At 41.8% G+C, this 17,193-nt stretch overlaps 1 protein-coding gene across 4 annotated transcripts in view; it reads right to left on the reverse strand.

The window, feature by feature from the left end:
• Positions 1-17,193, reverse strand: part of pcdh17 (protocadherin 17) — a 52,947-nt gene that overhangs the window by 23,058 nt on the left and 12,696 nt on the right. For 2 of the 4 annotated variants that reach the window (XM_076049263.1, XM_076049244.1), the window contains exons 3-4: positions 10,773-10,831; positions 10,101-10,270 (exon numbers count right to left, since the gene is read on the reverse strand). In XM_076049263.1, coding sequence (XP_075905378.1) covers positions 10,101-10,270; positions 10,773-10,831 — 229 coding nt within the window. Of the gene's footprint in view, positions 1-10,100; positions 10,274-10,772; positions 10,832-17,193 lie in introns of all 4 variants that reach the window. The other 2 variants (XM_076049255.1, XM_076049237.1) reach the window with 1 other exon arrangement.

A 17,193-nucleotide genomic window follows, 5' to 3' on the forward strand; every position in this document is an offset into this window, starting at 1 on the left:
TATTTGTTGGATGCTATACAATGCAGCAACAGAGATGTTTGATGAAAGCCATACAGCCAGGCCTGCTTTAGACTGCGTATCTGGACAGCAACGTGGCACATCCATGGGACATGTCTTAGAGTGCGTTTATCTGAAGGCATCTTTTTGATGCAGTGTGTGGGGGATCCCTCTTCCACCAGCTCAGCAGGGGGAGCATTTAAGGGGAAGCGCTCTGGAGACTAAGCCCATACCTAAGCCTGGAGTACAGTGAAGGTGAAAGCAGACCTCTGCCATGCCACAGAACAGGAGGGTTCCAAACAAACTGGTTGTCTTGTTTCTGACTTCCTTCATTAGGACAAACATTACACCCACAATGAGAGAGCAGCAAGACACGGCACAAACTAGGGCCTGCTTGTCTTCCTCTGCTTCTGGATGGGAAGGGCTGGGAGGGTGAGGGGGTGGAGGGGAGTGTGTGTGCGTGTGTGTGGGAGTAAGGGGGTGCAAAACCCCTCATGGTAACACAAATGTATATATTCCCAAACGTCGTGGAAACTAGGTACATCTTTTCCCTTAAAAGTTATGTTGAATTCAATGTCATGAGGATATTTTTTTATCGCTATTATTTGTTTTTCATTTCCACATTTTGAAAACGCAGCACTTTTGTATCCAATACGGAATTACTTGGCACAATATGACTCAAATCATTGCATCGCTCAAACTAAACTTCAGAAGAGTGTTTTTGTTTTTGCCAGAAACTGTGCAGTTTCTTTGTGCCTACAAATGCCATGAGTGTGGACCTCAGACATATTTTACTTTTGAGTGCGAATTTATAGCAGCTATTTTGTATCGTTGGAAAAAATATATAATGAATAAGATAAATAGGGTATTTTACATAGTCAAAGTGTGTTGCAACAGCCCAACAAACAGCTCCAGTTTTTGACATATTAGAGTTCACTGATGTTGCCTCAGACTAGAGAATAACATCATGCAGATGATGTTCTCTTTGCCCCGGTCATCTTGAGCCACTTTCTTTGACGTTTAGCTTTGATTCTTTTCCCCCAAACTTTATTTCCTGAGCAGTTGCTTGCACTTGTCTTTACATATTTCACTATCATTGTGTAATTATGAGCTCAGCGGCCTCGTGGTCCGCCCTGAGACTGGGAGGTCTTGCTTTCGATCCCCGGCTGGGTCATATCCAAAGACTGTAAAAATGGTGCCCAATGCCTCCTTGCTTGGCACTCAGTACTCACTTTAGGGCTGGATTGGGGGGTTAGATCACCCAATGATTTGTGACTATGGCACCGCCTCTCCCTCGGGGGATTGGTCAAACACAGAGGATAAATTCTGCATCATTTGGGATGTGACAATCAGTGGACTTTACCTTTTTATCCCAAGCTCACATGACATTAGCTCTTGTTGCATATGAAGCAGTAATGTAGGTCTTTTAACCAAGTCTCAATTGTATTTCTAATATTAGCTGTGCATCAAGTTTGTTTTAATAGCTTTTGAACTGGAACATCTTGGTCAAGCCTACGTAATATGGCAAGCTGACACAAGCAACTAATGCAATTCCAGCAGTCTTATCTAACTTTAAAAATTCTGTAAAAGAAAAAATAGAAAAAAATAGATTTGTTATTTTATCTGTCATAATATTTAGATATCATCACACATGAAAAGTCTTAAGGTTATATAACATACAGACGCACGGAAAAAGAAGAAAACGCAATGTACGACAGAGGACAGATGGCAGACAAGTGGCTCTAGTCCAGGAAGTGACGATGTTGGGTATGATTATAATCTGCTCCGTAGTATGCTCCCTACTGCTGAGCAGGACAACATGTTTCGCCCACTGAGAGAACACACTGAAACGGGTTCTTCAGCTGTTCTCTCACATCTCAAGAGGTGCTGTCACTGCAAAACCACCTTCATATGTGATGCTTTGTCTTGTTTTTCTTGAAGAAATCACAACATTTTTCAAAACTGGAATCATATTCCAAAGCGTCCAAAGATATATTTCCATCAGAGGTTAGGATAACATGTTTACAGCGTGCGCTGTCGTCACAGATACGTATGAGCTTTTCAATGAGGGCTAAAGTATAAATGACTTGAAAAAAAGCAAGGGTTTGTGCTGCCATGGGACTAAGACACTTGCTGGTAATTAATTCTCTTGATAGCACATTTGCCACACATGCAAGGTTTGCTGAAGTGACAACTAACTAAACCAGAGGAGGTGTCATGGTGTAATGGTGGACACAATGAATACACAATGAAGTAATAGCTAGTCCCTCCTACTGCTACTTCAGGGGAGTTATCATGCTTATGCTAATGTGCATGCTACATGCAAGTATATAGGTCACTCTTGAAAAAGAGTTGTTAATCTTAATGAGTCTTTTTTTTGCCTGGTTTAATGAAGGATCTTGAATTGAATTGAAAATATAGTCAGGTGACAGTGGTGATTTTGTACGCAAAAAATAACCTTGATCCCACGTTTCAAGGTCGTTTTCACACAAATGAATCATGACACAAAAACTCATTGAAAATACATTAGCAAGAGGCTTCTACCCACAACAATTAGTGTGTTTCCATTCAATTTAAAAGCCAATTTAAAGGCAACTTTCGGAAAGCCAATGAAAGAGGCTACAAACCAGGAGTGTTTCCATTCATTTGGATGATGTGAATAAACTCGGGCTACGTGGTGTGACAAGGCAACGTTTACAAGCCAGCAGTTTGCAATACACCACTGTTGTTTGACAGTCATACACACTGCTTGCAAAGAATAAATGGGGAGTGAGATTAAACACATTCGTTTTGGCCAATCAATCATTAATCATGACATGTCAGGTCTAGCTCAAGACCGTATGAAGACAGAACACAGCAGCTTAGTGGAGACAGCAGAATCAAGTGATTTAAAGTCATCCAGAGATGCCAATGTAATTACCTAAACAAGTGAAATCACTGCACTCCCTTGGCTAAGCCGTTTCCGCCAGCTGACATGAGCGTCAGTGGCTACAGGATCCAGCAAAAAACAATTGAAGTAAACATAAAAGTTTATTTTAATTGCTGCCATTTCCACAAATGTTTCTTAGTATGTAAATCTTCAACATGTGGACCAAAGAAAAAAACCTTCCTGGAAGCACACAGCGGCAAAATCCTGATTCGCTGTGTCTGAAGACTCACTTGCCACTACTACAGCTTCCACTACTCAACTGGCTTCAGTAACAAGAACACTGATATTACTAGACCTCAGATTATGCTCAGCTGTTGCAACTTTAACAAAACAAGTCGAGAGTAATTAACTTTAAACCTTTGTGACTTCCAACTAATCTCCTTAATGAGTATGCCTACATTTTTAATGGGCCTTGAAAAATATTCCACATGGTTTAATGGCCTTTATTTTTTATTTCATCAAAATGTGTCAAAAGAGTAAGTACACATGTGTTAATACCCGGTAATGTTCTCCCTGCTGAGTTGGCTGGACAGTGGTAAGCTGCAGCAGCTCTGACTGAGTAGCAACCAAAATGGGATGAGTAGATTATTTTTTTCTACTGCAAGACAAGACTAATCATTCTCTTGTGAGAGGACATGCAACGGTTTCAACAGTCAAACCAGGTCTATTTTTACTCTCTACAGCCATAAAAAAAAAAAAAAAAAAAATGCCCCAATTATTCACTGTGGTTTCTCACTTGACAGGGTGACGTCTCGGATGCAGACGTGGCGAGAGGAGTAGATATTCATCAATCCTCTCCAGTGCTGTGGTTCCACAGTGCTTGAGACAGACTTGGGCGACTAAGTAAGGATCAAGGGTGGGAGAGTTTAGCCGCCATGGGGGCGGCCAGAGGTTTAGAGCTGGAAATCGCACCAACGCAGCCAAATATCACAGGGCCATGGCGGCCAGTGGAGGCGGGACGGAGCGCAGCAAGAGACATTGGCCTTTGTGAACGGCAATCATAACAAAAGGAATTTAATAAAACTTCATGCATTAAGGAAAATAGTCCAATCCCCTTAAATCTTCCATAATGAGAGGGAAGAAATCCGTAGACTGCGATATTTTCCCTCCCCTCACCCCACAAGATTTTAGGCTTTCCGCAGGATTCCACTAGCTTAGCCGCAAATCGCCTCACTGCTCCGCGAACACACGATCTGTGGCCACACACACACACACACACACACACACACACACACACACACACACACACACACACACACACACACACACACACACACGCACGCACACGCACGCACACGCACACGCACATGCACACAAACGGTCTTATTTGACTTTGAGTGATGTCCAGATTGCTGATGGTCTCATTTTCTACACCAGGAAAGTAGCTGGTGATGTTGCCATGAATCAGGCTATCAGCCCAGCCAGGGACAGGACATGGAGAGCTGAGAAGGCGAGGAGCAGGAGAAGATGAAAGGCTCAGAGACAAATCCTCTCTGCCCAACCACCTCGCATAAACGCGACCAAGAAACAGGAGCATCTGGCTGCTGTTTGGAAATGTTGGTTGCTTTTCTAACCTACTTCTTCACCCACATTAGGATCAATTCTCCCTTCTAGGTTGGTTTGAAAAATAAGAAGGGAGGAAAAAAAGTGACCTGCATTTTTCAATGCACAAAGATTGAAAACAAAAACATGATGCTGTCTGTTTGTGAGTTTCCAGGACAAGGCGAGGTCTGCGATGAGCCCATCACCTGCTTGGTGAGCATTGACAACAGTGGTTGGATAAAAGGACTTAGCAAGAAATATGGACCTTTTAATCCCCAGAAGTCTTGTGGATGATTAATAAGTGTATTAGAGTTGGCCTCCTTGTTTACAAGATAAAACAGTCCAGTTCTGGCCGTGTCTCCACCGTCTGTCTCCGCTTTGTGTTTGATGCCAACAGAAAACATTTCAGCAGCCAGACTCTGTGTAGTTTTGTTGATTTGGGATTTGATCAGTATGTGTCTGGACTGTTTTTCCATCTTTGTCTTTTATTGGCTGATGAAAGCATTAATTAAGTCCTAATGAGGAACACGAATGACTGCACTAATAAACAACCAGCCAGTTCTATTTGTAACTTGCTGTTATATTATAACAAAACAATTTTTGTCAAAAGAAAAATGTGCAATTTGTCCGACATGAGGGAGGAGTTTGCATGAGGAGGACTTTAATAAAAAAAAAATGTATTTCAGTTTTCATTCCAAGCGGCTTATTGTCCGTTGTCCTGGCTTGAGATGACAGATTGTGAAAACAATATTCAAAGAAATCAACAAGGCTGATCAAGAATCTCTCCGAATACCATTTCAGAAGAGCACCTGATTAGCGGATGCAGTTTGTGTGCGTTTCCACCCAGTATATGAAAGCCCGCATCTGTCCATGAAATACGAATGACATTGAACAGAGTGCCCTTTTCCACCAGTCAGATAAAGGTTTATTGAAGGCCAAAGTGAGAAGGGAAGGTTGCCATGGCGACAAACGTGAAAAGGGCATCTGATCTGACTTGGAACCAGTCAATTAATCTCTGATTTCTATCATGTTTAATCAAGAAAGTGTGCATGTGACTCATAGCTAATTTCTGGGAATATAGAAGCGCATCAGGTTTACTGGCCGCCTCAAGACTGAAAGGTTCCTACAAAGGTTTGCCACCTCCAAAACCTGACACAGGGCACGGGTACAAGAACTGACTCAACTTTGTGAGGTGATAGAGAAAAGCTTTTATGAAATGAAAAAAAAGGGGGTGGGGGAGGGGGAGACTTGAAAACCCTTGTGAATCCGCAGATGATTTATTGCCAAGTCAAATCCCATTCATGTCTAACAGAGTGACAACAATGCGACTGCGAGGAATCCAAAAGTCCATCACATTAAACTGCTTTTTAAAATATTGGGGAAAATGTTTGGGCTCTCTTATTTAATTGAAAATGCTGATATGGCGCAGAGAAATGTATCTGCGCCATATCAAATGAAATGAATGGACTTCAGTACATTTCTGGCTCTAGCATGAACAAACAGTGGGAATATTTCAAAAATAATTTCTTTGACCATATGTTGGCCATAGTGTTTTTTTTAATGAAGACGTCCCTGCTGATGTGCTTGAATATGTGCTGGGGGAAATCAGCAGAATAAACTGTCCAACCTTAAAAAAAAGAGTGGGAAAAAAAAGCTTGGACCATTGTCTGGGTGTAAGGAGTAGGTTCATGTATGTTACTACTATTATTTTTACGAGCAATGCAAGAAAAAAAAATGTGTGTGTGTGTGTGTGTGTGTGGGGGGGGGGGGGATGTGGGGGCTGAAACAGTCACGCCACCATAAATAACAGGGATGAATATGTGTAATTACTCTGAATCGAGCTGTCATGGGAACAGATCTTTTGCCATCTATTTGCGTTGTGCCCACGCCGTCCTTGTTAACATCACACCCACCTCCCTGCTCTTGCGTCCCACCGATGCCTTCCTTCTCGAACCAAGCCAGGAGGTGTCTTCGTCGCTGCGTTACACTCACAACTGATTGGCTTAGGCCAGCGGGTGCGGTCAAACGGCATCCCTGTTAAACACAGTCCCTCGCCCTTGTCCCCACCTCTGCCTGCCTTGTGCATCACAATCCTGCCCCGTTATCCATTTCCCCCCAGATTTATTATCAGGGGGTATCATCTCCCCACACAACTGCTGCTTGTCACTTCCTGATAGCGACTGTGGCATCTTCACAGGCGCGAGCGGCATCGCTGCCAACAGCGCCGCCGGAGCCAGACGAGCCCCTATCAGCGTCTGCTGCAGATGCGTCGGAGCAGAAATTAATTACCGTTTAAAACTGGCAAAAATAATGCATTCGATACACTTAAGCTTAATTAATACATTGCGACCAATTATGCACGGCTAATTAATCAATTAGGGACCAGTCCCCTGATGCGGGGATGTCCAGATTATGTTGTCTGGATGGAAGCTGTGTGGACAAAAAGGATGAATTCTGCGCCCGGCAAAAAGAAAGTTCTGTTTGTTCTAGCAGTGCAGCAGGGGGGTCGGGATACGAATAGTGATATTTCAGGGAAACACAAGTATCAAAAGAACAGGAAGGACAGTTTTTTGTTTTGTTTTTTGTAAAAAGCATTTTATGCAGGCACTGTAGGCAACACCACAAAGGCAAAAACACTGAAAAGGGGCTGGGAATTGATGGGACTTGAATTACATGTTTTGTATTTGTATGTGTTTCTATTGCCGAGCCACTTAATGAGGCGGTGGTGTCCTGGCAGGCGAGAAAAGACTTGAGAAAAAGAGCACTAGGATAGGCGTAAACAGTGACCTATAGTAGGACTGAGGAAGAGGAGGGTCAGCGTGATGTATCTTTCAAGCGCAGGGATGTGAAGGAAGAAAGCAAGCCTGCCGCATGGTGACCACATGCACGGGGGCCAGTGACAAAACCAATAGTGCAGCTTGTGTGTGCACACCAGAAGCCTCACCTGGACAACTAAACACAGCACGACACAATAAACGCTCCCCCTCGCCCGCTTCTGGTTGTGCCAGTTTCACTGCCCTTTCCTAACGCATTATTCATCTTCCTTGAGATGAATACAATATATCGGCTGCATGAATAAAGCAGCTATGCTGAAGATAACAGCACATTTTGCAATTCACCACCACCAAGTTTTGCTTTTTACCAGACATTCACAAGCATAAGCACAGGACTCAATTAAAGGAGCGAATTAGTGAGGTTTTTAATCAGAAGATTGTGGCTGCCGCCATTGGATTATTGAGCAGGCCAGTTTCATTGTCTAATAAAACCTAATCTCTCAGCATGGGAGACACACACTGCAAGCAGCATACAAAGCAAACTAGCAGTGATTTGGTCCGTCCTCCAGCAGACTGGGAACAGACTGTGGTTTAAGAAGATTGAAGAAAATGTTATACCTACGTCTTACCTAGCAATCTATGCTAGCATTATCGAGGTTAGCACAGACATGCTGTCATAGTTTAGATATCACAATCAATTCAATTAATGTAATGTAAAGACAAAGACGCTTTACTTCACACCAACCTTGCTAGCAACAAGCTAGTCAAACAAGCTAATCCATGACAAATCACTGAAGCTAAGAGTTAGCGAAAGCTAACGGAAAGCTGCTGAATGTGAACAACTTTGCCAATGTTGACCAACTCAGTCACCTCAGCATTGCTGTATGTTAAGCGTGCCTTTCATCAGTCAGTCAGTCTCCATGTGATGGAGGTCACGGCCATGCAATATACCCTGTGACAGAGAAGGCTGACGCAGAAGGAGAGGGTGTCTGTCTCCTGGTGGCAGACATAAGCTGTGTTTCCATTACCCCTTGAATTGCGCAAAAGCTAAATATCGCAATAAAAATTGGTAATGGAAACATCTAAACTTTGAAAAAAAACTCTCAAATATCGCTAAAAGGTTTTTACTCTCTATATGGCGTAAAATATATATATATTTGTATATATATATATATATATATATATATATATACATACACACACACTTTGAAAAAAGTGAACAAGAAACGAGATGAGAAATGAGTCTTTTATCTGTTGGTCCACTTTAAGATGACTGAGTTCTCTTAAAGAGGATCATATGTGAAAACCCCTTCTTATTCGAACACCTTTGACGCTCAATACGGCGCAACACACAAGGAATTCAATTGCATCGCTAAATGAGTTTCTATGGATTTGAATTGTCAGTGGCTATAATAGAGATGAGCTGGAGCGCTGCCAGTCTGATCGTCCACCATCTCCCGCTCATAAACACTGTTTGAGCACAACGCCTTGGCCCCCTGCCCTCGCCGTCACCCGTAGCTTAGCAGGGCCCTCGTGTTATTGGCTAAACACGGCCAGCTGCAGCCAGTTAACTGTCTAATCTCACATCAATCGATTCCCCTCCAACAAAGGAGGTGCAGAACTCTGAGGCCCAGACAGGACGAGCAGCAACAAGTGACACACAGGTGAGGGCAGGTTATAGGTTTTTGTTTTGTGCTTGTTTTTAGAATGGAAGGAATTTTCTTTTCTTTTTTTTTTTTTTATATCCATGTATGGCAGTTTTTTTTCCACAACAGACTACTCTCAACTCTCACACTGCACCACACTGCTCTCTTCGTCACATGATCTCACTCTCAGTCCCCCATGGACAATTAAATAAGAATATTTCCAAAATGAGAAACATATGTGGAATTTTAATTGGCCAATTTTTCTTGTCAGCGTGTGTGCCTTTTTTTTTTTTGTTTGGAAAAAAAAAACCAACAATAGAAGAAAACAAATGTATCCGAACCGTCGCACATATTGCAGCGCAGTGTTGTTGCACAAATTGTCGCTGTCCTTTCAGTCAGGATTTAAAAAAAAAAAAGAAAAAGAAAAGACCGTCTGTTCCCTGGAATAATGGCACCATCTCGGAATATCAATGCTCTGCACTACACATCTCAATCCAGGGGAAGCATACTGGGTGGAGAAAATACCCCACTGAGTTTATGTTTCTACCCTATATAAATACTCCCCACCCCCAGCAGGTAATAGCTCACAAGACACCAGAGTGGTTGGAGCTGCAGCGCTGAATGAAGCGCACCTACTCGTCTCACGTTACATGCATATCCTGAATGTCTACCTTCCCTCCCCTGGCTCCGTGCTAATCATGCGAGATGGCTGGGCTGTGGAGGACTGGAACAAGTCACATCCTGGGAGTTATTGTTCAACACATGTCATGTGTAATCTGCCCGACCCAGAGCGCTTAGAATAATTATTCATTTTTAATCACCACGCGACAAAGTTACATCGCTTGCCGCTCGCTAAGTCATTTTCCATGTTCCACTATCAAAGTTTCAGAGATGGCTGCTCAGGGAAGAGGGACTAAATGGAGGGTCTGGAGTAGCTGGGCTTATAAAAACATAATGGGCTTGTCTGCTTTGATAAACTGAAGACGTGTCTCAAATGCACCCGTGTTCAATTTTCACATTTTGAAATGAGAAAAAGGGGGTCGGAAAACAAAGCACCGCTGTCGGAGGGGTTTGAAGCAGCTAAGCCTGCGTAAGAGAGCGCAGCCGCCAACGTCAATGCAAAAAAAAAAAAAAAAAAAAAAAAGGCAAAGCGCGCTTTGCTCACTCCCCACATCTCAACCCTCATCATCACATCCGGCAGCGAGGACGTACCTTGCTCCAGCGGCGGTGGTTTTATGCCGGTAGCCTTCATTTTCAGCGCCTCTTTTGCAGACATGTCGCAGCAGGAGCCTTTGTTGGTGTCCTGGTCGCTGTCAGCTTGGTCACTGTCACCGTGACCACTGTCTCTGAGGCTCGCTCGCTCAGGGTCCTTAAACGTCGAACTACTGAACGAATAAACAACAGAGGGCGGATTGGTAACTGAACGCCTGAAAGCGTACTGCACTTTTTACCCCCCCCCCCACCCCACCCCACCCCACTGCACCCCCACCCCCTCCACCCTCATGCCTCAAGGGAAGCTTACTGAAACAATAAAACACCGATGAACATCACAAAATGATGAAACAAAACAGGAGAAACGCTAGTAATAAAGCTGAGGTTGCAATGAAAATAAAAAATAAATACTTGACAAAAGGCACCGCCAGTGCCATCTGTTAAAAAGAATTAAAATACACACACAGATGAAGCATAAATAGAAAATTGAGTGCGTAGTCATATTTTATGTGACACTTTTAAACCTAATTAAATGAAAATGTACTCCCATTCAGCACTACGCTGCAATTTAGCATGGGCTTAGTCACTGGTGGCGGGGCACTGTGCTGGGACCATTAGAGACAGAAACCCAAAGCCTGAGATGCCGCGATGGCTACGACTCGGAGAACTTACCTCTGAACAAACTGCTGTCTGCTCACCATATAATTAGGCTCAGTGGGGAAATTGTCCGTCTGCAAAGAAGACAGAGACAGAAAGTTTGAAAGAGTCATCACCAAGTTGTGCAGAGAGACAACAGTCGACAGGTGGCACACGATTAATTATGCCGAGATAAATAAGACAGAGTGGTGAAACACAACGCGGCGGATCCCGCGTCTCACTCATTTGGTAGCATATTAGCCGCGCGAGGCGCGCTAATTAATCGTCGGACGGTAAGCAACAGAGCAGCGCATCACATCTGGCGTACAATATCGAATCAATACATGCAGGAGGGAAAGAGTCTCGGGGAACATTAAAAGGAAATTTTCAGATATTCACGCACTGGCAATCAATCATGGCACTGTTGTTTGGGGGAAAGTAAAATGCAGTTTAATTGCAGAGGTATTTTCATAACACTTTTCTTCTTTTTTGAGTCACAACACATTCTATTTGTCAGCAGAGAGTGACAAATTGCTAATGAGTTAATGTGCTGAACCATCTGGCGTTCACTTAATGTCTCTATCGTACAAACCAGGTTTCATGCAACATTTGTAGAAAAAAAAGATGCAGGAAATAAATATATATGCAACACAAAATACGATAGGATGGAAACGGGGTAAAGAGAACATCTATATATCTATATATCTATATATTATCATCTATCTAATATATTAACAAAAGACAGTTTAGTACAAAAACATTGAAAGGCAAAACATGTTTATCCATTTTATCATTTGCAGATGTTTCTGATGATCAACATAAAGAATGTGTAGATTTAAGTTAAATAAAGAAAACTGAAACACGTTTTGTTAGAACGACTGCATCATGCTGGGCATGGTTGTTGATAATACACATCTTCGTGCTGGCAGAATCCCTCTGATTCTGCCAGCAGAAGCGATGCCTATGATAGCCTCTGTCGTGCGCAGATCTGTGTCTCCATCAGCACCAGTAAAAAGCCATGTTTAGTGAGTCATGTCTGCTTGTGCCAGGGTCTTTCACAAGCTACAACAGTGTGTAGCGGACCATCTGAAGGTCAATAGGCCACTTCAATACTGTGTTCAATTTGTTGCTTGCACAATTAAAAGACAAACAAAAAAACCTTTGTGTGTGTGTGTGTGTGTGTGTGTGTGTGTGTGTGTGTGTGTGTGTGTGTGTGTGTGTGTAAACACATAGGTTAGATATGCTTGAAGCATTCGTGATGGGAAGCACTTTGACTTGCTTCTACTGTATGAAAAGTGGTGATTTGATTTGAAGTTGATATATTAAAGGCTGGAATCTGACCGCAGAGCAGAAGAAAAATGCATGTCTGAAATGGTTTGGCCTTGAAAAAATAAAGACTGACATTTCTGTGTGAGGCCGTGTTGACGTGGCCCTCCTGTACTGTTATGGCCAGGTACTCATCCTTGGACACGCTTTTCAATTAACTCTGGTCTGCAGTCACCAAATGTGTTCCAAGTTGAAAGGATTTAGTATAAATGAAGTTACCCGGAGTTTGGTTTAATTCACTATTGCGCACATATGCATGAAGAACTTTAGGAGAATATTATACAAAAATTCACTTTACCAGTCAATTCTATAAAAAGAAAAACATGTATATCTCTCGCCTGGCATTTGACCCCACAGGAACAAGGGAGTCAAGTGCCAGGAATTCTTTTTGTTTTTTCCCCCAATGATGTTGCACGACTAATTTGCAGTTTTCTGGAGATTTTGGACAGTAGATTGTAGTTTCACTGAAATAAAATAACAAAGATCTGAATATTGATCAAATATGGGAGCTTCAACAACGTCTTCATTCACAGAGGGTGTTTTCTGCATTTAGGTATTTGCATCAAGCTCAAGTCTCCATGAGTCAGAAAATAAACTTTAGGTGTTTTTCGAGCAAAAAACTTTTGTGACAACAGCCTTCGCGATTACACTTTTTCCTTGTCACACTTAACAATGGCATTCGCTTTATAACTCTCCATCATCCATCCTCTGTAGAAACCGGTAATAAGCACATCATGGCACTTTATGGGAACCTCCTTCCGGCCAATTAGGGCCCAGGCTGATTTTAAGCTTCCATCTCTTCCTGTCTGTCCTTTCCCTTCAATAGGCCTCTTCTAATTAGTAGATCGATAACAGCCAGCATTCACTGTCTCGTAGTCTGGCAGTCATTGCTCACAGTGAACACAGAATTTTTTTCCAGCAAGGGGATTAAATGCAGCAGCAAAATGCTCAGGATTTGTATTTTCATTACGAGACGCAGTAAATCTGAGTGGAATTTTTTTTTTATCAACTTATATACAAAGCAGAAATGTCGCATCAAGCCACATCCTATGTGAAATATGCAATTTTCCATTTCAAAGGAACAAGATAACTGAATCACCACGCATCAATGATAAAGAAATAGTGACTAAAGCTTGCCCAGCAGTATCTTTTAGTTGTTATTGATAACTAATTATCTTTCGTGGCCCTTTTTCCTATCATTTTCTATGTTTTTGTGTTGTAATGATAAGATAAGAACAATCAATTTCCATAATAAAACATGCAATTTTGAAAAAAAGGATTATCCTAATTTTCAGATCCTGAGACAAAAATTTGTTTCCACAAGAAAATGAGCTTTAAAAATAAATACATTGCTGTTCTCAACTTCATTTTTAGGACAAAACAAAAACAAAGAAAATCCACCCAGATGTATATGGCATATGGCTGGCCAACCAACCATTGCAATTGTATTTTCTTCTTCCACATCTAGCGTTGCCGCTGCTATAGCCCCTTATAAGCCGACCACTCGCTGTACCAAATTTGGTCCCCGCTGAGTTCCATGTTTATTTTTCTTCTCTTTTTTTGTGTGTGTAAGCTGCTCAAAATTCACAGCATACTGTGTGATCAAGAAGACACCACTTCAGTGTTATTTTCTAAATTATTGTGGTGCTATTTAATTTGCATTAGTTTGTTGTAGTAACATTCTAAAATAAATGCACAGCTGCCAAAACATTGTTGGTCTGTATTATGTTGGCTTGAAACAGATACTCTTGCAGATGCTTTTGTGTTATTTTATAGATTAATTTCCTTTTGTTTTTTTTTTTCACTTTTTTGTGTAACAGACTTGTGAGATTTAGCATTACTTAATTTACCATTCTTCTTCAACAGATATTAAAAAAGTGATAATAATAAAACACAATATATAAAGGACAAGCCAAACACTGTGTCAAAGGATTCTTATACGAAGCCAACAAAGAGAATTTCTCATCTGAAAGGCCACCTTCGAGTCCCAGCACTCATTGTGTTGAAAATTGTGGCCACATCACTGCCAAAGCAACGTAAACTGGGTGTCTTCACCACCTGTCTGCAATGCTTTACTTATAACAGCATTGCCTTGATCAGGCAGTAACTGAGTTAGGAAGGAAATCACACGTGTCTGGACTGCAAACCGCCGGAAATCGAACCAAACGCAGCGTCTTCATTTGACCTTTGACTTCCTGAATGTACAAAATGCTTATTGGCTCTAAACATCATTCTTTGACTCGAAACATTCAAAAAGGGTAACTGAAAGGCAGCCACGCTCTGGGTCACTGCATCTAATTTGGGTTACCTGGCGATTCGTGCATGATTAGCTGTTGCGGGGGTGAAATTGTGTCAACTGCAGTGAATGCTGTGCTGTATCGAATCCATCCAGCAAGGCCAGAGGAGTCAGAAAATAGTACAGCGAGGCTGAGTAAGTGTAAAATGCTGCACTCTATTCAGTATTCCCATTGAGACTCAAACACTGACCATGCAGACAGCAAGCCGATTGAGACAAATGGGAAGACTGCATTGGACTGCTATTCTATTCTCATGACTGGTTGTTACATTTTGGGGCAGTATGCGTCCTTGCGCAGGCGTGCGTGCGTGCGAGTGTGTATGTGCGTGCGTGCGTGTGAGCGTGTGTATGTGTGTGTGAAACGTTAGGTAAGGACGAATTGCAGCGTATCTTTTACACATCATTGGGCAGCTGTCTATTATTCACAGGAACAAGAGTACAACCCCTCCATCTACCTGTTCTGAAAGGTATGATACATGGTTTTGTCCTTTGCTGTCTTTGACAAACACACAGCATTCCCTCGACCCATTCGCTGGTTTCAAATCAACCTGGCACTGCTGTTCTCTTTGCAACACAAGGGCATAATAGAACCCCGAGTAGGAAAACTCTTTACCCTTTACATATTGTTTCAACAAAATGTAAAGAGCTGTCTTTCTGAACATACATTGATATAGTTATGGTGAAGCAGCCAACAAAAGACCCTTCTGAAATCCACTTTTCCCACTAAAATCTAAGAAAGATGGTTGCTCAGCGACAGCCAAATGTTAATGGTTTGAGTAGACAAGCAGGCAAATTGAAGAAAACACACAGTGCTGAGGGCACAGGCTGCATAGAAAAGGAAAATTAGACGGAGACAAAAGGGGAGGATGACATCAAAACGTACGAAAAGTGAAAACACCCCAAATTAGAGCACAACGATTACCTAGTGGCCGAGGAGTACATTTAAGTGATCAAATCAAATTAGTGGATCCTACACAGCTTCCTGCAGATAGCACTAATCAATCAGGGGGGTTTCAGTGAACCGAAAGGCACTGCAGTCTCCTGTCTGTGAAACATCTTCCACTATCTTATCCTGATAACTTTTAAGAGGCCAAGTTAAAATATCTACATGAGACAGAAGGGGCTCTGACGGTGGTACATTAGAGGTGAATGATTGGACGAGTTTAGACTGACATTGATTTTGAAGGTGCAATCTGGTTTCAAGGGGAACTGGAGAGATTGTGGTATTTAATGTCCTGTTACTTTGCTCCCCAAATTCGCCTAATGAGATTAACTGAGATCTGTGCTACATAATAACACCAATAGAGTGGCTTTAAAAAGTTTCTCTGAGTGGTCCATCACCCGGTGATGCACTGTTAATAGTGCCTACGTATCGGTCTAGTAGGAGCGAAGGAAACTTTTGCTAAGTATATATGTGTGAGTGTGTGTGTGTGTGTGCGCGCGTGCAGGAAAAAAAACCTTTCATCAAAAAGACGATAAAAATACTGAGGTTCATTTCTGCCACCTCACTGCACTGACTCCTACTTTTCAATTCTATTTTAAAAGGAGTCCAAGAAAAAAATATAGTAAGTATAAGTATAAGTATATGTTGATATTTTCTCATCTCTATACAAGTGAATACGTTGATCTCATTGATATTTTTTTCTTAGTAGGAATCACTGCGCTTTCTTTTAAGAGCCAAATAAAAGAGCCTATCAATATTCTCTTGCAGCTACTTGTGTCAAGCGTGTTTATCCTTTGTGGTGTTTGTTATTCGATTTGTGGAAGAAATGAGCTTTGAAGAATTGAAAAGGAACAGGACCCCTGGAGACAGAGAGGTGGTATACACATCTTTGTGGAACTTTGTACTTGTGTCTGTCGTAATAATCTCGAGGAGCCACTTGTGCAGAAAGTACTAAAATGGAAACCTCATGAGAGGACACGAATCATTGAACTTGTTTGCCTCCTTGACTTTGTCTTGCACACACACACACACACACACACACAAAGTAAAGTAACATATGCTGAAGATGCCAATGCCCTCGCCCTCTTTCAAGATGCATAGAAAATAAATAAATAAATAATCTAGAATGAACAAAGGGAGTTTGGGCTTGTCTAAATTGACATTTGGTCATATACAGTAATCCTTTTAACACGAATAATGAAAACAATGATTGTTAATAATTCCAATGACCCAATGAGAGAATCATCATTAGATAATTGTCATCATCTAAAAAAAAAAAAGATACGATCTATGATTTGGACAAACATCACCACATGCTATGATTACAATAACCTACCACACTACAAACAGATGACAAGAGTCTATGGTCCACATGACTAACCTTCTCTGTTTAGAAAATTAAAAGAATTTCCACAATCAAGAAAACATAATTTAGAATGAGCTGAAAAAAGAAAAAGGAACTGCTTTGTTATTTTGCTTGGAGCAGCAGTTGAGTGTGTGTGGCCTGGCAGCCATTGGCTAAAGGCTGCTTTACTCTTCATAATGCATAGTGCTTCGGCGACATTCATCGACAATTTTAGCAAAAACTGTTGTGATGGGGTAGAATCGTATTTGAGCAGAGAAAGAGTCTGGGTTCAGGCACTGATGGTGACCATAGGACTTCACTGAACTGAGCCCGACAAAGAACTCTAGATAGGTTATTTAAGAAGGTAGTAAAACACCAATTTTGCAGCGATTTCCCGCAGCTCTCCTCCAAGTGTGTATTCTAGATCTGTAGCTATTGTTCAGTGCCAAAGGTTCGAGTCGAGCCCAATGAGAAATGCAATGAAAGAGGATGATCAAGTATGAATCTTTCAGTAGGACCTTAATAACAGTGAGAGCAGCTTCTCTGT

Source organism: Nelusetta ayraudi, unplaced genomic scaffold (assembly GCF_046127955.1).
Source record: "Nelusetta ayraudi isolate G7.1 ecotype Tasmania unplaced genomic scaffold, CSIRO-AGI_Nayr_v1 ptg000005l, whole genome shotgun sequence".
NCBI classification, from domain to species: Eukaryota; Metazoa; Chordata; class Actinopteri; order Tetraodontiformes; family Monacanthidae; genus Nelusetta; species Nelusetta ayraudi.